Source organism: Didymosphaeria variabile (assembly GCF_027946475.1).
Source record: "Didymosphaeria variabile strain IMI 356815 chromosome Unknown scaffold_9, whole genome shotgun sequence".
NCBI lineage: Eukaryota > Fungi > Ascomycota > Dothideomycetes > Pleosporales > Didymosphaeriaceae > Didymosphaeria > Didymosphaeria variabile.
This window is the reverse complement of record NW_026611628.1, coordinates 1,920,746-1,946,480: the sequence shown is the minus strand read 5'-3', so window position 1 is coordinate 1,946,480 and position 25,735 is coordinate 1,920,746. Positions and strand designations below refer to the sequence as shown.

The following is a 25,735-nucleotide window of genomic DNA, read 5'->3' as shown; positions in this document are numbered from 1 at the left end:
TTCTATACACGATCGTGTTAAAAATGTGGCGGTGCGTGTGTGCAGGTGAGAGACGCCATTTTCCATGCTGCACCAGAGGCTGGGACATACGTCATCCACTGAATTTGGTCAGGGCGAAGTGTCACTGCAAGTGGTAAGTGCAGGGGATTGATACTGGACCGCGCCTGCTCTTGCTTCCGGTATGGTGACTTGCGCATTTGGTGGAACCTTCACCAAGGCGCTTTCACCTTCATTTCACTAAAATCTGCTGCGTTCGCATCGAAGCCTATGCAGTCTACAAACATAACAGCCCGCAAACGCAATGACTAGCCACATCCCTAGTCACCTTCGCTCCTGGCGGGTCGCAGTCAACACGATTTTCGAACTTGTCAAACGACAGGATACAGGAATGCTGCCCATTATACCGACTATATTAGTTCTCGGTGTTTCTGTGAGCGGTAAGCATTCACCCTTGTCAAAGTCAAAACGATTGGTGCCGCACGAGTTGCAGAATAGTACCTTTCATTCAACTTTGAGGGTTCCGTCTATGATACCCTGCGCTGATAATTATCTTAGCCGCCTACCTCTTCTTCAAAAAGATTAACCCCAGCGCGAGCACTACTGACAGCAAGAAAATCCCGGGCGACAGCGAGTTCATTGCTAGCATCATCGAGAAACGCGAGCGAACAGCACGGGAAGCAGCTAATAAGCTAAACAAGCTCAAGTCTGTGGAAACTGAAGCGGATGACGAATTCGAGGATCTTCCAGACTCACACAAGGATCGAAGAGCGAGGAACGTATGGGCTGGGAAGAAGTACAGTCATTGGGCGGGCCAAGCCAGGACGAGAAGGAAGCTGGCTGCTGCGAGGAGGAGGGTGGAGGCTTTAGATAAGGAGCGGGAGATACGGATGGGCTCAGAGGCTGGGGCAAGCGTGGAGCTGGAAAAAGCGCTTGACTGAGGGGTCCTAGGTCCGCAAAGGTTTCAGAATTATTGGCTTGTCGTTGCATCTTTTGAGCTAGCATGCACGAATATCGGCCAGACTTCCGCATATGATTACAGCATCATGTCTTTTGATATATGGGTGTCGAAGACATCGATGCGCTCCTTGATAGGAGTTCCGCCGTAGATCTACCAATCTATGCCCGCAACATACTGCAAATCATCCACATTCAATCGGTCCACACCTGCATCCACAATCTGCTGCCAACTGTCCTTCCCCGGAATATCCCAATACCTCACCTTAAACCCCTTAGAATGCGCTTCGTCCAGCTTCGTCTTCGCATCTCCCGAGATCGGCAGCCCATTCGGCACTGCATCGCTCCACTTCGCGCTAGCAAAGTACGCATTCGATGAGTCGAAGTGCGACATATCTTTGTGAACAACAGCATCGACGAAGATCGCACGCTGAGGATTCGTTGCGTCAGAGAGCGCCTTCGCAATGGGCGATGGCGCAGATGAGGAACCGTCTTTGATGGCGTTGCCGGAGGCTACGACGGTGATGAGGCCTTGTTTGAAGGTGCCGTCGTAGTGGCTGAGGTAGCCTGCGTCTCGGAGGGGCTGGAGGTCGGCGACGAGCTGGTCCCATGCTTTGTCTGCGTCTGAGCCGCTGTTTTTGAAGTCAATTAATAGGTCAAGCGGTTGGTCGGTCTTCGCGGGGAAGATGGCTTTCCGCTCGTCTATGAGCTTCTTCAGGGGGTTGACGTAGAGGTTGACGAAGGTCTGGCCGTTGGATCCGGGGTCGGTGTGGCCAACGACGAGCTTGGTGTCGTGGATCCAGATATCGGCTTCTACTGAGATACAGCCGGCACTTAGAGCGGAGTACAGCGCCTTGTCGCGAGTGTAGTCGTTGTGTGAGTGGCATGCGAAAGGCGCAACGTCATTAAACGCGTAGGTTGGGAAAGGGTCAAGTGTGTTACCCTTGCCGCCGTCGCCCAAGTTTGAAATGGCGCCAGTCTGCGTGACGACCTTGTCCACGGAATCGGCTGATGGGGGAAACTTGTTCGCCAGCGCATGGTAGGAAACGGCGTCATTCCCAACCTGCCATGTTCCTCCTTTTGTGTCCTTGTTTGACGGTCCGTAGCACGAATTACCACTAGTGTCTTCAGAGAGCTTCTTCAAGTATTGTTTGCAGCTCGCAGCTTGTTGCAATGTCAGTGATTTGAAACGTGTGCGTTGGACTCGTAGTCTTACCATCTACTACATGGTCGCTGTTCTGTTTGTTATGGATTTCAAAATATACCCAACCATTTAACCCAGTTGTCTCCGGATTGCTGCCGTAGTCAAGCCAGACTCGGGTTGCCATAGACATGTAAGCACCTGCGCCCACCTTGATACCCCCAGCCTTGTCGCAGAAAGAATCCACCGCAGTGTTATACCCAACTCGCTGCACAGCTCCATGATTGGTCTTCACATCATTGACAGCCATCCAATCTGGGCCACATGACGATATGTAATCGGACTTTGCTTGAGCCGCGGGAAGAGCGAGGGCGCTCTATAAAGGGAGAACTTAGAGGCTTGCAGAAATCAACGGACTGGATACATACAGGAATTAGTAAAGCGAGACAGAGCTGATCGGTATACATCGTGCCAACGCAAAGCACAAAGCGCAGTAAATACAAGCTGGTACAGCGATTTACGTGCTACTGTGCTAGAAAGTTTGGAAATGCTACTGAGGGAACAATAGTTGCTTTACTCAGTGCAACTTCAAGTACTTGAGTGTCGACTCGGAGTGGGTATGAGTACACGTACGAAAAGATCGACCCACAGACTGCTGATCAGTAAGGCGACCATGGCTTCTTAAAACGAAACAAAAGTACGATCGACAGCGCAAGGCTGTGTCGAGGCTGAAGACGGACATCGAGGGGCGTCGTGTTACCATAAGAGCCCGTTGACTGTCATATTGAGATGCATCCATGCTCCTAATTTAGGTGTATTTATTAAAGGTGCGTGCGTCAAGTAACTATTACGCTCGAATCGTGCCACAATATAGTGGTTTTCGCCAATCGTTGCTCGCTATTCCGTACGAGAGAGGCGATGCGAGCTTTTCGTAACGATGTTTCTTCCATTTCGAGGCCGGCGGAGATTGGCAGGCTACGCCTGCTGGGGGCCGTAAATGCGCAACCATGCAAAACCACACGTGGTAGCTCCTATCGCGAGGACAGGATCTACGAGATCGGCGCGGGCGCCAGGGGCCAAGATGGTTTGGGAAGGAGAGCTGTGAGGCTGCTCTATGACGAAGTTTACTTCGATGTTTAGAACCGTTTTCATACTCGCGGCCACGAAGGTGCCCTCTATCGTATTGCTGATACGAATTTTACATCCAAGAAGTAGGCGTTCATCGATCAGGTTGCACTCATGTTGTTGTGGTTGCGAAATGTAGTCTGGTTTCAATACTGTCCACCTCGATGGTTCTGTCCCCGAGATGCAGTACTCGGCATGCGCCGACGTACGCAGACTGTGGATGGCATATTGCAATTTCTATACCCCTATTGGTTTTTGTAAAGACTTGCTTTCACGATGGCGTTTGTAATTGAAGTAGCGCTGGCTCCTGGTGCGAGTTCGTAGTGCGTGGTACCTACTGTCTCTCGGCGACGTAGGAATGGACAGCCGCGGTAGGACCCGGCCTGCGATCAGCCAGCCCGTGCCAGCTGGTCAGAATGCCATCGCATTGACCATCTGAGGACCAGATTCCCATAGTCTTTCGCTAGTGCGAAAGAAAGCAAGATTTAAAAAGGAGGTTCTGTGTACGCCATCGGTGCGGCTATCAGGCAAATCTGGCCCCACTGATTGGCTCTTTCCGCGCCCCCGCCGATTACCAACATGCGCGGCTGCAGGAGAGATTGTCACGCAGTCAGAAATCAACACCGAAGAAATGACATCGTCGTCCACCGACTTCAAACCGAAGTGCGCGTGCTACTGTGCAGTGCGTGAACGTAGCGTCAGGCAAGGATGAGTCAACCGCAGCGGCGCGATGACGGCGCCAGACCAACGTCAACGACCGTCTCCTCTACTACCACCACCCATGGCCCGACCATAACAACGACAACTTACAGCGGTACCGGCCCTCGAACGACTGTCACAACGAACGCTCCGCATCCGTCCACGATCGTATCCCCAACCGTGACGACTACGCATCGGACACCCTACCAGCAAACGCCTCGAACTTTTGGTCCATCGCAAGCACCGCAGGCATCGCAGGCATCGCAGGCATCGCGAATCGAGCGACAGCCTTCAATTCGCATTCGTCATGCGGGATCAGATCAAAATTTGCAGGGCGACCATGTGGAAGCGCAGGAAAATCGTAGGCGCAGCTTTTCCGAGCCGGACAGACCACAGCCAGCACTCCTGAAGGAGATAGACGACTTGGAAATCCGGCGACATGCATCAGCCACGCCAGGGCCGTTGCAGACGCTTCATGAGGAGGGCTCGGGATACTCAGTGCCACAAGTCGGCTACTATACGCCAGCAGCAGTACCGGAAAGAAACCCTCGACGACCAGGATTCGGTAGGCAGGCATCTGCCATCAATCTGCGCCACGCGCGCAATCTACCGGTTGGCGAATATGACACTGATGTGGTGGACCTGCTTGATGTTATAGGTATGCATGTTCCACCACCATGAGGCGATTGCACTAACATTTCGTATAGATCCCGAAGTGTCGACGCTCACAACTCTCAACAACGTTCAGAACTCATTATTCATACCCAACTTCGGACGATTCTACAACCGTCGGCCTACATATGAGCTCTCGCAATCTCAATCCACGAGCGACGAAGAAATGGCAGAGACACAACCAGCTGGGCAGCAGCATGCGGAGGAAGAGAACATTATTGAGAAAGAGACACAAGAATCCACTGGACATCTGCGTCCGCCTGAAGCGGGCCGGCTAACGAGGACAAACACCATTTCTTCGGTCCTTACTAGCGTTTCCGAAGGTCATAATTATGCTGTGCTTCCACATGGTGCGTCACTACCAGGATGGACAGCGGAGGAGAAGGCGTTGCTCAACGATCGTGTGCGCCATCTGTTACACTCTCGACGAGCAAGATTCCGGCGTAGTATGCGCGGATTCGGGAGATACGTGCGCCAGCCGGTTGGGTTCCTCATCACCTTGTACGCCTTTCTTTTGACCTTCTGGGGCGCTGCCTGGGTCCTTTTCCTCATCGGTTGGATTAGTGTTCGTGGTCGACAAGCGTATTTCATCGAGATATGTGACCAGATTCTCACAGCGCTGTTCTGTGTGGTTGGTATCGGTCTGGCGCCTTGGAGGGCAGTTGACACTTATCACATGGCGTATGTGGCCAAATACGCGCACAAGACATGGAGACTAAGGAAAGAGCGTGGGCTTCCTGCACTGAGAAACCATAACGAGCTCCCGACGCTTCCAGACACACCTGCATGGGAGGTTGACCAAGACCACGACGGCGAAGCCGAACAACCTGTTCTCACGACTGCCGAGCAGCAAAAGCTAGAACATCATCAAAACAAGCTCGCCAACTCACACACGTTTTACAAGCCTCACGAAACCACCACGCATCACGCCTTCTCTGTTCGCCTCCTCATAGCTATTGTCGTGCTCCTGGACTGCCACTCCTTATTTCAAATGGCTCTAGGCGGCACCACATGGGGCATATACTACAAGGAGCGTCCTAAAGCTCTCACGGCGGTCATCCTGACGTGCAGTATTAGCTGCAACATCTCGGCTGGAATTACCATCAGCGTGGGAGATAAACGCAGCCGGAAGAAGCTCATTGTAGAGCAGATGTTCCGACAAGGGTTGACGGAGGAAGCATTGCACGCATTGAGAAAGGAGCGAGGATTAGTGGCAGATGGCATTAAGAGGAAGGCCTCGAAGAAGGCAAAGGGCAAGAAGAAGAGCGAGGTGATCGCCGAAGTGAACTGAGCTTGTAATACCTATCACATCATTCATATACCATAGCGCTTAGCACCACCATCCATACCTTAATAGAACGCAATACCCACCCTCTTATGCTCTCCGTAGTTGACAATGTCTGGTTCGCCCCTATTCGAAAGGCAGCGTGCTAGCCGGCTCAAATACTTCTCAGACCCCGCCTTGAGCCAGACCACCTCCAGATTGGGGAAGTCCGCGGTGAGTGCTGGCTCGCGATCGCGAAAGCATATGATTAACGGAATGTGGTGATTTAGTCCCGTGAACTTCAGCTCGCGGATGGACGCGCGCTGCGCTGGGATCAACGCGCTGATGAAGCGCGGTAACAGCTCATATCGTTCACGCCGGTCAGAATAACCATAGGGGTTCGAAGAACCATAGGGGTTGAGGGCGAGGGGAAGGGGTTCGAGGGCAAAGATGTTGTTCTCGAAAACCAGCGTTGCTGTCTCGCTGTAGATCTGGCGGCTTACCTGGGGGAGGTACATGCCGATGCGTCGTAGGTCGGTGGTGTTACGCCCAGAGAGGTCGTCAATGGAGACCTTGCGTCCATGACCCTGGTTAACAGGTTCGATCACGAATTCGGTGCCGCTTGTCGCGTACTGGAAGATGTTGGACCGGATCTCTGCGGGCAGACGGAGGAGAGGGGACTTGGTGGCGTTGTGCTGGACACTGTGTTGCGTTAGTCTGTGTGTGTCATCGAGTAGGGGGTTACTTACGTTGGTATGAGGTGGTCTGGCGTCTTCGACAAGTCGAGTAGGCCGTTTGGTAAGAGGGGGACGGTCATGGCTGTTGGGTTGTTCGCCTTGCTGGCTGAGATGGGGGGTAGTTGGTCGGTTGAGGGTAAGCTGGCAGGGTTGGGGGTGAAGGTCGAAGTGGAAGTCGGGCTTCATAAAGAGAGAAGAGTGAAAAAGGTCCAGTGCACCGATCAATGCCAAGATTTCCTGGCGGAAGGTTGGTGAAAAGGAGCTATGTGAAAAAGGAGAGTTGGATGGGAGAGCATCGTAAGTTCAGCGTTGGTGATTAGGACGAGAACCACGTCATTACTACAAAAATTCGATATGAATCGGGGCGAAATTTTACTGACCCTTAACTTAGAAGAATGTGGTACATCAAAGATGATCGGCTCGTATGTGGACAAGGGTGTGGAAGATGTAGGAGAATAGAAGTGAGGTAGGCGATGCAGTCCTGGATTTGACAAGAGATTTTGTTTAAAAGTTATATTTGAAGAAATGGGTTTCTTGGGTGACTACGCTCTTAGTGCTATCAAGGAGCTCTATACCGTACCATGGTTCTATCTTAGGTATCACTACTTAATAGCACACTACCCTCCAGTCACATTAAAGCTATTCCCACGAACGTTACCTAACAGCACTTGATAAAAAGTGCCTGAAAGAGAACAGGATCTCATGGAAGACTCTCTCCTGCAGTCACTAATTAAAAGCAGGAGTCTTTTTTGCTTAAGTCACAGTTTTTGCTGTCAAGCTCAAGGGATTTCGGTCTTGCACAATGCATTTTGGAAGCGTAACACTTAAAGGACAATGATGGGCGATTCCAATGCTACCTAGTTAGAACTCGATACCACCAACACCGTCAGGAACACATACACGCCCCACCAGGCCAGACCGCTTCAAATATCGATCCTGCTCCATATTCCAATCCATAGCAAGCATCCCGCATGTTCCATGCTACTGTCGCCTCACTTTACACATCATGACTTCGACGGTCCTACCGCCCTCCCCAGTGCCCATATCCTCGAAACTCGTCAGCCGAAGCGGTGTCTCTAGCCAGGAGGGCACGCAATCATCCTGAGCTCTAAGTCGCCACCGGATGAAGATCTTCTGCATCGCAGGGAACGTAGAAGTCATACGCCTGCGGCGAGTCAACAGGTCGAACAGCTCCAGTAGCACAGCTCTACCGTTGTTCTTCAAGAGTATGGATTGGAAAGCCGCGATTTGTGCGGGCTTCAACGCGGTCATAAACTCAGAGAGCCAGAGGCCGACACCGCCTGGGACATCGGCGTTAGGATCAACGCCTCGTACGGTCAGATCCAAGACGAGTGTTATATACATAGGGGAGCAATGCCGTCTCACAGTACACTTGACGGCTGACGAGGGCGAGATTCAGGCCCGTGTGAGAGAGGGTCAAAGGATGATCGGTGACCTGCTCGAAGACTTTGGCGTAGAGAAATGCCGGTTCATTCGCGTCCAGAAGCGGAGGTGGTGTCTCAGACGATACCGCGCGGAGCGGACGCCGCGTGATGTGGATCTCGCAGCCACCTGATGCGAATCGGAAGATGCGATTCCGCATTTCTGCTGGGAGGCGAAGGAGAGGAGACTCTGTCGCATTTTTGGTGACACTGTAGACTCAATGTCTATTCTTCAGAATTAATGGAGGACGCAGATTACTTACATGGCTACCAGATGGTCTGGGGCTTTGGACAACTCGAGGAGGCCGTTGGGCGATCGAGAAAGAGACATTGTGGATTGCTGCGAGGTTGACCGGTCGATGAACTGATCGGAAGGGGCAGTGTTTGGATTTGGAGTACTTCTGGAACATCAGTGGAAGGTTTATATTGACCCTAGAGTAGCCTTCTCAGCGCGGCGAGGCCAATGCGTAGAATCTGATTTAGTGAAATTCTGGCACGGATGCACCTGAAAATGCACGAATCTCGTCACATGAGCAGATCTATGTACGTGAGGGTGCAATATTTATGTAAATTAAACCAACTCATCATCCGAAGAGTGTTGCAGGTGGCTGTAGAGCGATCGAATTGTATATATTAGGTATAGTAGTCATGATCTTCGTAAGCGGCAGTCATCACCGTGTAATTAATGTTGGATCTAGTCGATGGAGAACATATGAAGGCATCCTGAGCCATTCATATATGCGAAAAGCAGATGTTTGCCTATGATTGCTGAAGTATGATTAAGCAATCCAACAACCAATCCCCTAAACAGAACAAATATGTACAATAGACTTAAACCGCTATGTATGTGCATCTTTGTACCCGCATCATTAGATGCATCATTTCTTGGTTGTCGTCTTCGTTGTCGTCTTGCTGTTGTCGTCGGATTTCTTCGTAGAAGTTAGCTTCGCTGATGAAGTGATTGTCGAAGTCGCAGCCTTAGTCGTCACCGACGGAGTAGTAGATGCTGAAGGGGTGGTAGAGCTGGCCTTAACGGTGCTCGTGGCGAGGGTAGTCTTTGGCGGACCATTGGCGTAGTACGACTCAAGCGCTATCTCAACGTCATCGACCTTGTCGTACGCATCCAACATGTAAAATTGGCTGAGCCGATCCTGGATAGCTTGCTCAGTGAAGGCCGAGTCATCGTAGTCACGCGATCTCCATCGTTCTTCCATGGGGTCGATGAACTTCGTAGTCTCAGGGTAGCCGAAATCAGCCAAGCTCGTGACGTTGAATGCAGCCATCATGTCGTGATCCTCGTGGATAAGGTTGTGGCAGTGGAACATGTAGACACCATCCCATGGAGCATAGCGCGCAATGACTTGGACAGTTTCCGAGGTGCCAAGAAGGACGACGTCTTTCAGTGCTTCCTTCTCATAGTTGAGAACAGGACGTTTGCCTGAGCGAGAGATGATCTGGAAGTCGACCAAGTGGATGTGTACAGGGTGAGACCAACCGCCACCGCCATTTTCGAGCTCCCAGATCTCGATGGCGCCGCGCGGAGGCTTAGCCAGGATGCGGTTGTTGACGTCTGCGAAAGTGACGCCATTGACCTTCCATTCTCCGCCCTGGCGCTCGAACTTGAACTTCCGGTCGACACCAGTTTTGCTTGGTGGGAAAGGGACGTTGCGGAGTGACCCAGGGAGATTACCGTTGCCATGATCGCTCGTGACGGTGTCGCCTACCACAAATTGCATCACCTTGTCTGTACTGTTGTAATCCTCATCGGCCTGGACATCGCGAGCATTCTTCAGTGTCACGTTCTGACCCTTGTATTGGCTAAAGTCGATGACAACCTCCCAGCGCTCGGCCATAGAGATCTCCAAGTTATCTGATTGTACGGGCTTGGTGAGTAGACCGGCATCAGAAGCGATGACATCAAATGGAAGCTTCTTCGCCTTCAAATCCTCGAATGTGAGTTTGAATGCCCGGCTGATGGACGTATCCAAAAATCGAAGCCTGTACTTGCGTGGCTCTACTTTCTTGTATGGCCATGGCTGGCCATTGACATGGATGACATCGCCGTAGAGAGAGACTGTCTCATCTGCAGGACTGAAGAGCGTGCCATCAGAGTTGTACTGCTTCGCTGCCAAGGATAGAGGCAAGTCATAATCTCCAGCAGGGAGATTGATCTTGTCTTCTTCTGGGTCATGCAGGATATAGAACCCAGCCATTCCAAAATAGGCATTCTCAGCCGTATGATGAATTGCATGATCATGGTACCAGAGAGTGCGGGCGGCCTGTCTGTTCGGATAATCTGGTGCAGCGTCAGTATTAGGGCACATACCAACGATAACTCAAGTACTCACAATAATCTTTGTATTGGTTCTTCTTGGTCACGTCCTCAGCCCAACCATCGAACGGTGCTCGACTGTAAGAGCCGTGCAGATGTACGGAGATGTCCATCTCGCCATGGTTGACGAACCGCACAATAGCTTCGCGGCCCTTCTCCATGCGGAACGTTGGACCAGGTGAAATACCATCTATGACTCGTCAGTCATGTATGTCATACTTCCACACTGATAGCATATACATACCATACCCGACGAGCTGGGCCGGCTTCAAGCCCTTGTAGACTTGTTGCTCGAATGGCTTGATATCGACCTCGTAGTAATCGATGTAGCGATTTGTGGTCGAGTTGTAGTACGAGTATTTCTTCTCCTTGGTTGGTGGGGTTGGTAGCTCATTCTGGAATATCTCTTTGTACACCGGGCTCAGCCACTGGTCATCGCCAGCCAAAGCTTGGCCAGCGAAGAGGGAAGCCACAGCAATCGGAAGGTAGTATCTCATGATGAAGGCTTAGTGGTTGACCAAGAAACCCACGAGCAGGTTTGAGAAACTTGTTGGATAAGCAGATTTGGAGAGACATTTGTCATATACTTTATACTGCGAGGACGACCCAAATACGAGAGTTTTGGATGTTCCTCCATAACTCTAAATCCATGTGTCCGAACCCCGCGCAGCAAAGGCCTAGATTCATTGTATGGTTGCTTCCGCCTCTCACCATACTAGGGAATGCTCTACTGCAAGGATCCTTTAGTGCGTACGGCCCATTCTATGCTCGCTTAGATGCATGACTGTGAGCAAGCAGCGATGTGGCTCGAAAAATTTCTCGTATACGCCTGAGCTGTTGCCAATATGTGGCCCTATGTGTGGGCGATACTTATGAAGCTTGAACGTTCGTCTAAGCTTTGGTGCAATTACCACGTGCGCCACCAAGACAATAGACCAAGCTTGGCCAGGGGTATCCGATAGACAGTGCGTAGGAAGGTATGAGAACCCTGTCGAATGTTGATACGTGACGGCCGCCTCTTTTGGAACCTATTCAGCTGTGTGGGGCTCTTCGGACCACTCACGCTACGTGCCAAGCTGGTCTATGGTCAGTCCAGCGATCATACGAACTGAGTGAGGTCTCAATCTAGCCAGGCCGTGCGTGTGGTGTCGCGAGCCCTATGATGACCACAATGCTCTGTCAGAACCTGCGACCAATCAAGCGCAATGGGTGCCTTATATTCGATAGGTACATCGAAAGTGAACCAACTCATGTACCTGCCGTTACCTGAGCAGGATCGTGCCCACGGTTACCTGATCTTGCGGCCTCGTCCAGTGTTCTGTATTCTGCCCCATGATGGAATCGATCTACAAAGCTATAATGCCAGACGCTCATATTCCTAGGCAGCCCGGTAAATCTGGTCTTGCGGCCATATTCTTCGTTCTCTGCAACATTCGAGATGTTTGGCTTGGCAACGCACCTGTAAAGCCAGCCAAGTACACGGACACCTGTGGTCTATTAGAAGCCTTGGTTCAAGACAGAGCAAAAGCGGTAATACAAGGCGAGGTTCTTCTACGAAACCAATGGCAACATCTCTACGGTATCTTGGCAACTTCAGCCACAGCTGAGGTGTGACAAAACATGGCAGTAAACGCGACAGGCGATCTGCTCGCTGACTAGTTGTAGCCTCATGCAATGTAGGCTTTTTCACCGCAAGGTGACTGTATGCATGGCGGACGCTTGCTGTAGGTTGGACTCGGTGCAGCGTGTCTGTGGCCTTCCAGCTCAGAGTTACGAGTTTAAAATAGATGCCATGCGAGTAGCCAAGAACCTGACGGGGCGCCAAGTGCCACAAGCCCTATGCATAGTGTGAGGCGCGATGATACACGCATAACAAGCGAGTTGGGGGAAAACAGAGTGTGAGGGTGATCGATTGAGGACGGAGTCTGGAACGGAGTCGATGGCTTTGAGATGTGACTATGCCGTAAATGGTTCGTTGCACTCACGTGACCATCCAACTCCGCCAAATAAGCGATTAGATCTGGAAGCCGCTTTCTCATCTCCAACACTTCAGCCGCTGCCTTGAGGTGGCGGCCAGAACCGCGCTGTTACCCAAGGGTATCCCGAGCACACGCACATATGCAGTTGTGAGGCAACACGGTGTACGCTGTCCGTTCGCCTGCGGGGAGGCATACTTCGCTGACTCAAGAAGACTGAAGCTATTCCAGGCGGTAGCATCTGCTCTTTTCTGTTGGCAATCCTGTAGTCTAGTCACTCTGCAGATAATCCAAGCGAAACACTTCGGAGAAAAGGCTGCTATGGAAGCCCATCCCCTCGGCATCAGAAAGAAACTTCGACCGGGTCTCTGGGCCGGACCCTGGTCTTGTCATATTCTGCATGAAACCGATATCCTTGTAAATTCTCGTATTGGTGTGTCGCCACGTGATAGATCTCTCTGAAAGGATCCGCAGGGTGGCAGCATGGCGGCGATCAGCCGCACGTCCCAAGCTATCGGGAGTCCGGACGGTGAGCAATCGTCATTGACGCCGAATCCAACAGTGAGAATCCAGGGCTGGTGAATCCACTGCTGTCTTCGATACTTCTTGCTTCTCGGCCGCAATCTCCGATTTGCGAGGACTTTTCCGTTCAACAATCCCACTCGAACCTCGTCTTTGTTTCAATCCCGTGTACATTAGTATGCTACCAAAGCATGCGTTTGGGTCCGGTATCTACTTCGATCCCGTAAGCGCCTTGGATGGGCTGCAGAGGAAAGCGAATCATGAAGTGAAAAGTCATTTCATCAATATTGGCTTGCAGCATGCCAAGGAACCCTCACACTGAAGCTTAAGCTTCACGCAATTCTGACTGTAGCGCTAAACCCACCTTGGAAGCATGAGACAGTATGAGTCCTGCATTCCATCTACCTGCATCTGTCAGTCCCATTGAGATGGAGATAGGGCTCGAATACCTCGTATCTGTTCCACTACGGTTCTTGGCTAACGCTAGGATAGGTTTTCCCAATTCAAATTATGCAGGAGTTAGGTCTGATTTGCAAGCACTCCTCCGTAGTATATGAACGCGGAAAGGAATTTCTGGCACGATCGTGAACTGGCGTTCTCGCCAACGTTTGTACTGACTAGTAGCCGCCTCGGACCAATCTTCCACCACTCAAACAGGACGATATTAGACAGAACATAGACCTTTCTGGGCTATATCAAGGTCACTAGCTAGATATGGCAGTCATCGAGAGAGCCTTACAGCGGCACGACGCGAGTCTAAACGAGCCGGCACCGCCGAATATGGCAGCCTGGGATACGAGTGAACGCCTTATGGCTTCGGCTATGGTGCGCCCTGGTAGCTGTTGTTACAGATCATGCCACAGGCGGCATTAGTGTCTCAGTGGCCGCGTAAACTTCAGCTCCCACCCTGACCGCCATACATCAAGCTTAAACCATGGCACTCTCAGCAATGCTTTGTCACTTGACACGACTGCTAACTGCGACTTTATTGGACTTGCACATTGCTCAAGGCTGTCACAGGGCGGCTTATTGTTGGAATGCACATGGCAGTTTCGCCCGTTTGAAAACTCCATCTTTCTCGGACTGTGTATATAACTTCATAACAGTCGCTTCTGATCGAGTCGGATTTTCCTCCGGACACACCACCATCGCAGTTGTCTTGGCATGAGCCAAAGACGGCATCGCAAATATTTTAGCAAGTGTCTAGTGAATTGGTTTATATAGAATATGCGACCATAGAGCGCTTGTCAATAACCCCAGATATCAGACTGGCCTCGATTACTCTAGAGGCTTGGCGAAGCACTGCGAATCATGCTTCCCCACGATTACGATGTCCCACTTCCCCATGCCCCAGTGTTGCAGAGTATATCCATTTCAGGCTTATTGGCCCATGAAATTCGCCGGTCGTCGTTGGCCACCTTACTGTAGCGAACTAGGCTTCGTCCGGACCATTCTAGATTACAAGCACCGAGCTTCCAAGCATACACCGTTCGCCGACTTGTTCAATGACTTGGAATCACGACATGCACCAGCATTGACGAGTAAGAATTGACATCGTCCCTACGGCAAGCTCGGGCAGGGCGCTCTGCTAGTTCATGCTCGTACAAACATTGCACTTGATCGAATGCATTCACCGTTCTTAACCCTACCACATGAGTCTCTCGTATCCAAATAAAGGCCGGCTATGTGTGGGAAGTGAGTTAGCCTAGGGTATCTGACGGTGTAGTGCATCTTCACAATTGCGACCTAATACCATATGCCCGTGATACGTTGACGCAAGGGCTGTTTCAATTTCTGTCGTGTCAGCTATTGTGTTCAATCTCACTGTGAGCCGAGTCGCTTCAGCATGCAGCATAAACTACACCCCCGCCTGCCTTTTTCCTTAACTCTACATATACGCCTTCGTGATATCCCAACAGACCTCGTACAGCTTCTCCGCCTTGCCTTCGCCCCCATTTTCGTTCTTCTCAATAGCTTTCTCTATGGCCACATTGTACGTCCCAATCCGTCCCCACGGCAGCACATAGCACCCATTCTTCTCTTTAGTGACTTCTGGCGACCATCCTGAGAATAGCTCGGTATAGGCTCCGAATTTGGTCGGATACAAGACAGGCTTCAACGCCATTCTTTGAATCCAGCCCGCATGCCGTGTAAGCTCCGAGTACAGGTTGCCAGGGTTGAAGCTCTACTTCCAGTCAGTCCGGCCATCCCACAGCATCAATTTGGGGGGAACTTACGGTATGGATGATACCATCTGCGCCATCCCTCCTCGCCCCTTCAACACCAAGCATTACGTTTGCGCACTTACTCATGCCGTACGTCGGGATCTTATCTAATCCCTCCTTCACCCTCTCCTCTCCACCTTTCGTCTCGAAAAGCACGGATCCAGGAGGCGCAGCCCACCTAAGACGCAGGTACAAAGTCAGCGTAAGTCGAAAACTCGGGGATAGGTACAATAATCACGCACTCTATTCCAATCGAGCCCGCCCAACACACCCTCACTTTCCCCTCTGCACTCCTCTTTGCCGTCTCGACAAGCATTGGACGAAGCAGATGCGTCAAAAGAAACGGACCGTATACGTTTGTGCCGATTTGCAGATCGTGCCCCTGCGCGCTTTTACTCCCGTCGGGCGGCCACATTACCCCCGCGTTATTCATTAGGACATCTAACCTCTCCTCTTTCTTCATGAACTCTTCGACAGCGGGCTTGATGGTGGAGAGGTCCGCAAGATCCACGTGTAGAAAGTGAAGCTTGCCTTTTGATTCCGGGTGCGCTTGCTGAATCTCCTGGATGGCCCGGGTCGCCTTTTCTTGTGATCGCCCAGCGACATAGATGGTCGCATTGGCGCCGTATAGGATGTGCGCCAGCTGCAGTCCGATTCCGGCGTAGCCGCCTGTGAGGATGGTGACCTGGTGTCGCGGGTTAGGAACTGCTCAGTTTCACAGGCGGTGCCCTTGCAGCTCGGCCACATGTCAATGAAAACCTCGCAGCGATCAATTCGGATTTCACGGATGCTACCTGCATCACGTGGCATTACCGGATGGTCGCGCAAGTTGTCAGTGAAGTGTACGTACCGTCCCAGATAAATCACCCAGCTCTTTCTCCGTAAATGCTGGCTTGGGCAGGAAGAACGTCTGCTGTAGACCGAGTACTAGGGAGGATCTTTGTCCCATATTGTGTTAACTATACCCAAGATACAGTTGATTTGTGTTTGCTTGGCCGTTAGTGTTCTTATACACACGGCATGGCACCTAGGTATCGATAGCTGCACATGCATGTGATGTGCACTAGGATACGTAGGGGTCGGAATTAACCCCTTTGGGAAGATGGATGCAGATCTGTCACAATTACTCGCCAACTTGTACTCGCTCAGATCATCCTTAGACCATCCTTCCCGTACAGCGCATTCACTGTACTGCATGGAGATTGCAAATCGCCGACACTGGAATCGTACGTTGTACCATCACACTGCGGCACCAACACCTATTTCTTAAGTTATTATATTATAGCAATAGATACCTAATCACAGGTATATACAGCAAACTAATATGTCCTTCACAACCATAAGTCACCCAGGACAGCAATATGCACTATCCAAAAGTCCACCGACCTTATATGCAAGAATGCACCTGTTGCAGTATCGTCTGCAGACGCCCAACACCGTAACCAAGGGAGAAACGCCAGAAACAGTAATGTCGACACCGACCCAAAATGCCCGCTGAACATGCGATCATAAACAATAGTAGTATCCACAAGGGTACGTATCCGATAATCAACTGTAGTAACGTCGGAGCGTTACATAAAGGTCATCTTCAGCTCCTTCTCCTTTCCGAAATCGTCATCGAACTCGTCCGCCCACGCGTTGTAGGCAGGCGCCAGATGCGCGCCCTGGGTAGAGGGGTCGGTCGTGGAGGACCGTAACGGTGGACGCTCTACCGGACTTTCTTTCCGACTCGGGGTATCCCAAGCTGACGAGGGTGGCTGAGGAGACTCGTACACAGACGGGAGCGGTGATCTCGCTGGTGATCTTGAGGCCGGCGATTCCTTGAACGATGTTTCGAAAGTCATGCTAATCCCACCATCAGCCGCCTCGTCGTACTCCTCGAGACTCTTCTTCCGGTCGCCGTTCTGGTACGGTGTCGAAGCGCCCGAGTACGTGGAAAGGTTGCTGGAACTACCAGCGGGATTCTGCGATGCAACGGCGAGACTGTCGTTGTAGCTCTTCGTCTCCCTAAGCGCAGAGTACGGATTCGGCGAAGTCTGCGACATATCGATCTTCATGGGCGGCAGCGTGCTCTTGATCTCCTTGATTTCCAAGCCCTCTATATCGTACATGGCGTCGTAGGACAATGCTGCGACCTCTGCACGGATAGCATCGATGTCGAACATGATCGGGTTCTCCGCTAGCTTCGCCGGATCCTGCTCCTTAACGATTGCGTTCTGCGATTTCTCGTCGTAGACCTCCCAGTCTTTCTTCTGCACCTTTTTCTTCCGCCAGAAATTGAAACCCCCCTTCTTTTCTTCCTTCTTTCCCATCTCTTTTCGAGCTTCCTCTATCTCACTGATGAGCTCGCGTTGACGCTTCTCGTGGTTTTCGGGATCCGGGTCCTCAATTTCGCTAAATTCATCGCTTTCGACTTGCCAGCCGACTTCGCGGAGGAGCCTCGGCATGGCCGCTCGGTAGGCCATATGACCGTGTACGAATTCAGTGACGTCGAAGTTTTCGACACCGGGCACGTCTACTTTGGCGAGGCCAGCAACTTGCATGATGCCTCCACTGGTTGCTCGGAACAAATATCCTAGATCTCCTGTTAGGAAACGCAATGTCAATGTGAATTTTGACTCATACCAAGAATCCAATCGTTATTTGCATATCCGTTGACACATCGCCCAGGTACGATGGCCCTCACTTTGGTGTATTCTTCTTTCTTGGCCACCACCGGCGTTCCAAACATGTATGCGTTTTGTACTAGACCCACAGCTCCTCGATTGGCAAGCTCTTTCAAGCAAGCGAAAATGACCCTGGCACCCAGTGAGAAGCCGACTAACGTGATAGGACGAGCACCAAGATTGCGGTCGATGAGTGAATCAGCAAGAATGAGACCAGCCATGTCTGCACGGGCTTGGGAGACGGCCCAAGGATTATCAATAAGGTAGGATAGCTTCGTCAAGGCGAGAGGTAGTGTTAGCGCTGACATGAGAGCACCTAGAATTGTAGCTCCAAGCACTTGTTGTAGACCTTGAGTGAGAGCCTAGGCAAAGTCAGTTGTGGTCTTGATGCACTTTCGCCACACTCACCTCTGTAGCCAGAATATTAATGGTGTCACCCATGCTCCGAAGCATTTCAGGCTCCCAATGAACGGAGTAGATATCTCCCATGATGGGATCGACCGTACTGAAAGGCAAACGAACGTCATCAAGCTTGCCGTTCATCCAACCGGCTACTGTAACGATGAGGTTGACCCGTTTGTTGTTATGAAGCGGGCGGTACTCAAAAGTCTTGACGGCACCCGTCCGTCTGTTTGCAGCTCTTACACCGATTGTGCCGCCCGTAACCACGCCGGTAGTTGTAACAATAGCAGCTCCTCCTGCGCCGGCGAGAAACCCTCCGGTACCAGCAACACCAATCGTTGTGAATCCAGCGGCAAGACCAGCACCAAGAAGCGGAGCTAGTAAGCCGGCTGAAAGGCCAATGACAAGACTGCCACCGACTGTTGCAAGACCCATGAGAGCTAGACGCCTATTGCGCGCCTTTTTTCGGCGGCTTTCCATGTGCTCGTCTTCGTTCCAGTTCTCTTTGTTGGCTTCTTCTTCCATTTCAAGCGCTTCGGTAACCCTTTTCTCAAACCGACATATTTCTAGCCAGTCCACGCTAAGATACTCGCCGACGGTCTCTAATAAATGTCTTGATCGTGCATCGTACACAGAGTCAGCAATGAGAACCAGAAACAAGTCGCAAAGGATAGTCCAGCGAAGGTCGATATCCAAGCTTGAGGTTGTGGGTAATTGCGAGGGCGTCCGAACCGCCGGTAGGTCATCTCCAGAATGATTTGCATATGGAGGCGGGGGAGGGCTGTTCATGTAGTCGTCGTCTTCCAGGTCGAGACTTGAATTCGACTTGCCCTTCTCCGATGCAGAACCTAAAGGAGGCGAAGATATAGATGGCCTAGCTGAGTCGGCGTCCTTCGCGGAATCGGAACTTTCGGCAGCAGGGTTCTTCACACGAGCGTTCTGCATCAAGGCCGGAGTTAAGTCAGCAGACACCACACCGTGCTGCGACAGCTGCTCGATCATCATCTGCTCAGACTCGTTGACTTCCATGTGTGAGTATAACCGAACCATCATTTTCTGCGACCACATCTGGGTGGTTTCTTGTGCCATATCCAGAATTTTCTTGGTGTTCCTATTGCGCTCGAGCTTGGTGAAGCGCTTGGCCGTATCTACGATGGCTAACCGGACCAGACCAACATAGGCGATGCGTTGCCCCTCAGTCAAAAGGCTCTTGGTGGTTTGCATCTGAGCAAGCGGGTCACGAGCAGCCTCATCTTCATCGTCCAGCATTGTGCTTCTCTCTTTGAAGAGATACGCAGTGTTATCGTCCATGCTTGTTACTGACTCGACGTCGTCATCCATTATAACGCGTGTGTAGCCCTTGGCTGCACCGCCAACATTGCCATAGCCATGCATGTCCTCGAGCTCCTCCGCATTTTCCCTGGCGATGAGCCTGTTGTCATCGTCGTACATGTCGTAGCGCGCATACGCGGGCATGGTCTGCCATTCGCCATCGTCTTCTTTGACCTCTTCTGACGCTCGCGGCGCAGCCTGCATATGCGAGTATTCGGATATGCCCGCGGGGTTGTGTGCTTGAACAATACTGCTGCGCTTGTCTGCCGCAGACTTGGTGGAAAGTGTACGTGCATGTGCACTCGAGGCCTGCTCGCCGTTCTGGGTGGCTTCTGCCTTTGGTGGCCCTGCTTCGACATGCCCATTGTTGCCCGCAACATCCGGCTTGGTCTTGGTCTTGAGCTCCTCCAGGTTCTCTTCTGCTGGCGCAGGCTTCAGGGCCTCCTTCTCATGCTGGGCGGGCTGCTCCGTAGACGTCGGCTCGGACGCTGCATCCTTGAACTCCTCCTTCTTCTGGTCTCTTTCGTCTTCCTCGCTCTCGGGCAGCGGCGGTGCCCGGGGTTTCTTGATGGGTAGCCCAAAGTCGTCGTATTCGACTTCAGGCTTCGGCTCAGCCTTAGGTGAGTTCGTGTGCGGTGCGCTGTCAGGCTGTTGCTTGTCGTCGGGTGTAGGGGTGTCTTCTGCGTTCACGGATGGCATGGTGTCGTTGTGTCGCACACATTCGAGAGACCTCGTTCGGCAATGTCGAGGAGTCGGGGCCGCACGTTCGCTTCGCTCGAGAGCGCGGGGACTAATTATGTTTCAGCACAGTCAGCGGAACCCCCTTCGAACATGTTTTCGGTGTCTGTAGGCACTGCCAGTCCTGGATGCGGCACCTGTGGGGCCTTTGACGAATGCTTAATTCCGCGACCCACGCTAGCGCCAAACGGTCCCGCCAAAAAAGTTGGCCGACTTCCTGCAAACGAACATTCCTCTCTACCACGCGCAACCGATAACCACGCGCAACACGTGCTGAGGCTCTGACACTCCGCAAAGCCTCGATCCATGGTACGAGAACGAACGCGCACATCATCATCGTCATCCCTACTACGCAGCGTCTTTGGCGCATCAAGCGGTATTTTGGCAACACCTACAAGAACAACTCCTCTGCGAATTAGTACTCGAAAGATCCTCCGTGTAGGAATCACGCAATACCGGCAACATGAAGCTCAAACGCGCCAAAGCATACCGGAAGCTTATGCACCAATACGAAGTGACCTTTGGCTTCCGCAGTCCATATCAGATTCTGGTCGACCACCAAATCCTCGAAGACTGCTGGCGCGGGAAAATCCAACTACTCGAACGGCTCGAAGGCTGTCTTCAAGGGGCAATAAAACCTATGATTACCCAATGCTGCATGAGGGCGCTATATACGGCGAAAGATAAGGTTTGATACTCTATCCAGATCTGGGGAACTTTGATTAACAAGACCAGAATGACAAACTCATATCATGGTGCAAAGAGAACCTGGAGCGGCGCCGCTGTGGGCATCATGAACTTGATGAACCACTCTCCGCATTGGAATGTATCTCGAACGTTATCGACCCGAAGGAAAACCACACGAATAAACATAGGTTATGCGTTGCCTCACAGGATCGGAAGGTGCGGGCGCACGTAAGTACCTGCTTCGCGCCCCCCACACATACCCATCTAACAGAGTTACAGCTACGCACTATCCCTGGTGTACCCTTGATTTACCTGGAGAGATCCGTCATGATCATGGAAGTAAGTCAAATTTCTGGATACAGTAAATGTGTTCTCTAGAAAGCGACGGCAATGCTGCTTTTTCCTTTGCCCAAGACACAAGAAAAGAACATGTCCTTCTCGTAGCTCAGACGCAAACAAAGTACCCGCACTGACTTCGTACGGCAGCCCATGAACACCGCCTCTGAAGAGCAACGCGATCGAGAGGAAAAAAGCAAATTCCGCCAGGGACTAAAAGGCCAGCGCAACCCCGACCAACTTCCCAAGAGGAAGCGCGAGGACGAGGAGGATGCTGGCGATGATAATGTTGAGGGCCAAGCTACGGAAGAAGCTCGACTGCAGAAAAAGAAGAAGCGGAAGGGGCCGAAAGAGCCTAATCCGCTCAGTATGAAGAAGGCCAAAAAGGATACGCCTGCCGGCAATGCTACCAAGCCCAAGTCTACCGAACCGAAACCACCGCGATCAGAAGCAGGCTCAGTTGAAGCTACTGCAGCAGATGGTGAAGGCTCTGGGCCTCGTAAGAGGAGGCGGAAGCACAAACCCAAAGGCGATGGAGATTCTGTTGCCAACGTCGATGGTGAAGCGACTGCGGCATGATCCAGGAATTCGACTGTCATATCCTGATCGCGATTCAATATCCACAGGCTTCGTGGGAGGACGCTCGGCGCATGATGTGGTCCACTCACAACGTTCGATGTGGTAGATACAGGCGGTAGCTTGCATCTGCAGCACGACAGACCTTATGAAGAGCACGAAGCTGGGATATCAACGGGCCATGCCTTGACATCCGACGGCGATGGCGAAGAGCAAATAAGAGAGGCGTCTGACAAGCACCGCTCACACTTTCTTGCCTTGTGCGAGGAGATCCGATATCTTGGGCGGTAGTATTAGCGTACTACGATCGTTACGCTTGACGAACTCGACCACCACTTCGGCCGTCTTTTCAGGTAGATCCTCTTGGAGGAAGTGTCCGGCTGCCGGAAACACTTGCAGCTGGAATTTGCCTGGGATGTGTTAAGATACCACACCAAAATATGAATACAGCAGAGCTTACCCTGCATCTGCCCGATCATAAGTTCCTTATCCAACCTGTCCGTTCCCGCGAGTATCAGAAGCTTCGCGCCCTTCCCACCCAGAAATTTCGCACTCATGCCATTAAACCAGTTCTCCCAATATGCCTCCGTACTGCCCAGCTCCGTCCGCCACGCCCACTTCCCGTCCGGAGTCTGCAGCAGTAGACTAGGAACGCTCGCTCTCGCCGACTGCGGATTCCGTAGTGTTCTCGACCGTATATGCCACTCAATCGCCGCCGGCAAACTAGGAAACGTCTTCGGCCGACTCGCCAAATAACTCTGCATATGTTTCAGCGCCTCCATCGCGCTCCCCTCAACCACGTCCAGCACCGCATACCCCAGCAGCTTATTGCCCAGCAGCCCCTTGTTCGCAACATGCGTGACTACCGCTCCGCCCAGACTGTGTCCGATGAGCACCACAGTGGGCAAATCTACCCAGGCCATCTTGCTCTGTGTGAGGTGAACCATGTCGACGAGGTCTTGTCCGAGCACATCCACGGATAAATCGTTGTCGACGTGGCCGTCTGCGTCCCACACCACGCTCCCATGCTCTCTCGCCTCGACGGCTAGTATTCCGATATCTGGCATCAACTTCCTGACCTCCTTCGCCATCAATGCGAAGCTCAGCGCTGAGCTCCCCGCGCCATGGTGCAGGACCAGGAGATTCGCTTTCGGCGACGTAGGCGGGGTGAGGTAGACGTGGAATTTGGCATGCGAGCCTGTTGGCGAGGCAGGTCGCTCGAGGTAGAACTCTTGAGCGAAGTAGTCTGACCAGTGCAGGACAGGTGCCGGCCGTTGGTTGTTTGTGGGTATGACCGTGCCGGTGGAGCTCATGGAGCTTGCGGAGGAGCTATCATCTTCGTAGACATCTGTGGATTCCTCGGTGAGGGGTTCAGGCGGAGGGAGTGACGATAGTTTAGTTTTTGCAAAGGAGCGCGCGAGGTCGGACATTCTGGATGGGTGTAAATGGCGGGCTGTCAGCTGAAAAGCTTGTATCACGTGTGAACGGTGTCAATTGAGGATGGCAATGTGAGATCGAAACATTGCAGCATGCGAGGTGGGGGTGGTGCCACTGCAGGGTTCGGCGGGCGCCAGGGTAAGCGAGGAAGTGCATCTTGCGTCACTGATCTGATTGTTGTTGTAGGAGAATCCTTCAAGAAAGTCCAGATCCACTTCACTGTAGTACATTGATCGCTAGACACAACAGGGTCACGGTGATATTCGCGAGGCAGCAGCCTTGCGCCGCGGGCCTAGACAATGATGCGCATTAGCCGCGTACTATGCAGTGCTATGGTAGTTGACAAGCCCTGGTCAACCGCATTCGAGAACCATGACGTCGATCCGTTCCCTAGCGCCATTTGAGCTCCAGACCGTCGCCGCCGACGCCATTTTCAAAGCGCGCGAAGGTTATCTTTGCTGGGCGCATAACCTGTTTGCCCTTCTCATTGCTTCGTCTTTCAGATCTCTCTCCTCGAGACCTTTTTTCTCGGTGTGAGGAAGCTTCGTGATCGGAACCGGAGCTCTCTGAGCTCGCAGTACTTGACATGTGGGGATTAAAGAAAGGTCACGAAGACGACGGCGAGTCCACGCCACGAGAAGACGCAGCTTCGATGGATGCCCCGCGAAGCACAAGGAGTGTGCGTTCGGCACAGAGAAATAATCATGATTCTCGAGAGCCTACTGAAAGGACGAGACTGCTTGACGATGGACGTCGGCCTCCTAACGCGGATGGCTACTTGGATCCTGACGACCCAGCGGTTTGTATACCTTCTTTCTGGAGTCTTCGTAATTGCTAACTGTATGTCAGGTCTCGCCGTACAACCTCTGGTCCGTCCGGTTCCTCCGCTACTTTACGATACTGTTCTTCATGATCTCGTGCCTTTGGTGGACACTCCTCCTCATTTCTATCTTCATCAGTCCGCCTGGGATGCATTCACGCGGCAGCGGATTCTTCGATTTCGCGTTTACTTGCCTTACCATTGGAAACCTCTTAGTCGCCATCATCTTCTTCGCCGCGCCTGCTAAAGCTCTGCGCGTCACTACAGCTATTATTGCCGCCTTCCTTGTCATCGACATGATCTTGATTCTGGCAGTCCCCAGGATACGGCTTGAAGAAGGCTGGGTAGGTATTGCATCCGTCGTCTGGGCAGTGTTCATCGCGATATGGTGCATCATCACAGATAGGGTCGTTGCATGGGGCAAGAAGGAGGAAGAAGAACGTCTCACCGGACGCCCGGAGACCCGTCGCACGCTGAAGGAATGGCTTGCCGTCCTGGTAGCCACCATCCTCACCATCGCTTTCATCGTCGTCGCCATCCTCATGACCGGCACGCTGAGCATCCGCGCGCGAGACTCCACGCTGAAAATGCAGGGAGACCGCATCCTCGTCGACGGAGACAAGTACGCCGTCCACCTAGCTTGCATCGGCAACGTGACCTACACCGACGACAAGCGCGACCCCACCATCCTCCTCGAAGCCGGCGAGGAGCCTTCCGAATACGACTTCGAGCACTGGGCCTACAACGCCGTGCAAAATGGCACCATCAACCGCTACTGCTACTGGGACCGCCCCGGCTACGCCTGGTCCGACAACGCGCCCTCTCCCCACAGCGCAGGCATGTCCGCCGACGCACTATCAGAAGCCCTCGCCAAAGCCGGCGAAGAAGGCCCCTGGGTCCTCGTGTCTGCCGGCACCGGCAGCATCGTCTCCCGCATCTTCAGCTCCCGCCATCTGAAGCAGGTAACTGGCCTCATGCTCATCGACCCCATGCACGAGGACCTCCTACACCGCATCGGCAACCCCGGCCGCGGCTTCGTCCTCTGGGGCTGGGGCATTATCTCCCCGCTCGGCATAACCCGTCTCGCGGGCGCCATTTTCAAAGGTCGCACGAGGCAGGACCGTGTGTACGGGCGCAACGCATACCAAGGTGGAAAGTTCATCAAGGCGGAACTACAAGAGAATCTCGTTGCGGACTCGCTCAGTAAGAATGAGGTTTCGTCCGCGAGGAACATCCAGTCTGCGGACACGCCGTTGGTGGTGGTCAGCAGTGCGATCAAGTGCCGCAGCGATGGCGAGTGGGAGAGGAAGCAGAGGGATTCGACCAAGTTGACGGAGAATCTCGTCGGCTGGGATGTGGTTAACAAGGCGCCGCATCAGGTGTGGAGGACGTTTGAGGGGAGGCAAGTTATGGAGAAGAGGTTAAAGGAGTTGGTTAAGGCCTCGAGGAAGGTCAATGGGACGACGATCGAGGAGTGAGCCGTGGCCATTCAATCAACGAGGAATGGGTGGGGGCAGGAGTAACTTTCGTTGGTATATATGTTTTGCTCTTGAGGCTTGTAGGTCGCGCGGGAAGCAGGAAGTTGCGCAGGGGCTGTTGGAAAATTGTATGAGCATTTAGCACTGCGGAAGTCATCTGTACACGTAATTCTA

The 25,735-nt window shown here is 52.4% G+C and overlaps 11 protein-coding genes across 11 annotated transcripts; 4 read left to right on the top strand and 7 right to left on the bottom strand.

Annotated features, from left to right (window-relative positions):
* Window positions 1-301: 301 nt before the first annotated feature.
* N0V89_011983 (uncharacterized protein) lies at window positions 302-938 on the top strand (the record flags this gene model as incomplete). The annotated part of the gene is made up of 2 exons (XM_056220709.1): window positions 302-437; window positions 556-938. The coding sequence occupies 2 exons, from the start codon at window positions 302-304 to the stop codon at window positions 936-938; spliced, it is 519 nt and encodes a 172-aa protein (XP_056066012.1).
* Window positions 939-1,108: 170 nt separating this feature from the next.
* AIM6_2 (Altered inheritance of mitochondria protein 6) lies at window positions 1,109-2,770 on the bottom strand (the record flags this gene model as incomplete). Its single annotated transcript, XM_056220708.1, has 4 exons — window positions 1,109-2,118; window positions 2,171-2,176; window positions 2,225-2,471; window positions 2,729-2,770. 4 exons carry the CDS (start codon window positions 2,768-2,770, stop codon window positions 1,109-1,111), a joined length of 1,305 nt encoding a protein of 434 aa, XP_056066011.1.
* A 1,158-nt stretch (window positions 2,771-3,928) lies between these two features.
* Window positions 3,929-5,882, top strand: N0V89_011981 (uncharacterized protein; the record flags this gene model as incomplete). Its single annotated transcript, XM_056220707.1, has 2 exons — window positions 3,929-4,577; window positions 4,627-5,882. The coding sequence occupies 2 exons, from the start codon at window positions 3,929-3,931 to the stop codon at window positions 5,880-5,882; spliced, it is 1,905 nt and encodes a 634-aa protein (XP_056066010.1).
* A 59-nt stretch (window positions 5,883-5,941) lies between these two features.
* On the bottom strand, window positions 5,942-6,672 carry DIP2_4 (beta transducin; the record flags this gene model as incomplete). The annotated part of the gene is made up of 2 exons (XM_056220706.1): window positions 5,942-6,557; window positions 6,605-6,672. The coding sequence occupies 2 exons, from the start codon at window positions 6,670-6,672 to the stop codon at window positions 5,942-5,944; spliced, it is 684 nt and encodes a 227-aa protein (XP_056066009.1).
* A 901-nt stretch (window positions 6,673-7,573) lies between these two features.
* Window positions 7,574-8,365, bottom strand: N0V89_011979 (uncharacterized protein; the record flags this gene model as incomplete). Its single annotated transcript, XM_056220705.1, has 3 exons — window positions 7,574-7,893; window positions 7,979-8,244; window positions 8,298-8,365. 3 exons carry the CDS (start codon window positions 8,363-8,365, stop codon window positions 7,574-7,576), a joined length of 654 nt encoding a protein of 217 aa, XP_056066008.1.
* Window positions 8,366-8,912: 547 nt separating this feature from the next.
* Window positions 8,913-10,863, bottom strand: N0V89_011978 (uncharacterized protein; the record flags this gene model as incomplete). The annotated part of the gene is made up of 3 exons (XM_056220704.1): window positions 8,913-10,330; window positions 10,383-10,556; window positions 10,611-10,863. 3 exons carry the CDS (start codon window positions 10,861-10,863, stop codon window positions 8,913-8,915), a joined length of 1,845 nt encoding a protein of 614 aa, XP_056066007.1.
* Window positions 10,864-14,752: 3,889 nt separating this feature from the next.
* RDH1_4 (short-chain alcohol dehydrogenase) lies at window positions 14,753-16,038 on the bottom strand (the record flags this gene model as incomplete). The annotated part of the gene is made up of 4 exons (XM_056220703.1): window positions 14,753-15,049; window positions 15,102-15,267; window positions 15,332-15,774; window positions 15,940-16,038. 4 exons carry the CDS (start codon window positions 16,036-16,038, stop codon window positions 14,753-14,755), a joined length of 1,005 nt encoding a protein of 334 aa, XP_056066006.1.
* A 622-nt stretch (window positions 16,039-16,660) lies between these two features.
* Window positions 16,661-20,188, bottom strand: N0V89_011976 (uncharacterized protein; the record flags this gene model as incomplete). The annotated part of the gene is made up of 3 exons (XM_056220702.1): window positions 16,661-17,664; window positions 17,715-18,117; window positions 18,164-20,188. The coding sequence occupies 3 exons, from the start codon at window positions 20,186-20,188 to the stop codon at window positions 16,661-16,663; spliced, it is 3,432 nt and encodes a 1,143-aa protein (XP_056066005.1).
* A 502-nt stretch (window positions 20,189-20,690) lies between these two features.
* Window positions 20,691-21,829, top strand: N0V89_011975 (uncharacterized protein; the record flags this gene model as incomplete). The annotated part of the gene is made up of 4 exons (XM_056220701.1): window positions 20,691-20,915; window positions 20,963-21,142; window positions 21,194-21,253; window positions 21,401-21,829. The coding sequence occupies 4 exons, from the start codon at window positions 20,691-20,693 to the stop codon at window positions 21,827-21,829; spliced, it is 894 nt and encodes a 297-aa protein (XP_056066004.1).
* Window positions 21,830-22,069: 240 nt separating this feature from the next.
* On the bottom strand, window positions 22,070-23,256 carry PPE1 (Protein phosphatase methylesterase 1; the record flags this gene model as incomplete). The annotated part of the gene is made up of 2 exons (XM_056220700.1): window positions 22,070-22,236; window positions 22,287-23,256. 2 exons carry the CDS (start codon window positions 23,254-23,256, stop codon window positions 22,070-22,072), a joined length of 1,137 nt encoding a protein of 378 aa, XP_056066003.1.
* Window positions 23,257-23,849: 593 nt separating this feature from the next.
* Window positions 23,850-25,561, top strand: N0V89_011973 (uncharacterized protein; the record flags this gene model as incomplete). The annotated part of the gene is made up of 2 exons (XM_056220699.1): window positions 23,850-24,062; window positions 24,113-25,561. 2 exons carry the CDS (start codon window positions 23,850-23,852, stop codon window positions 25,559-25,561), a joined length of 1,662 nt encoding a protein of 553 aa, XP_056066002.1.
* Window positions 25,562-25,735: the final 174 nt, after the last annotated feature.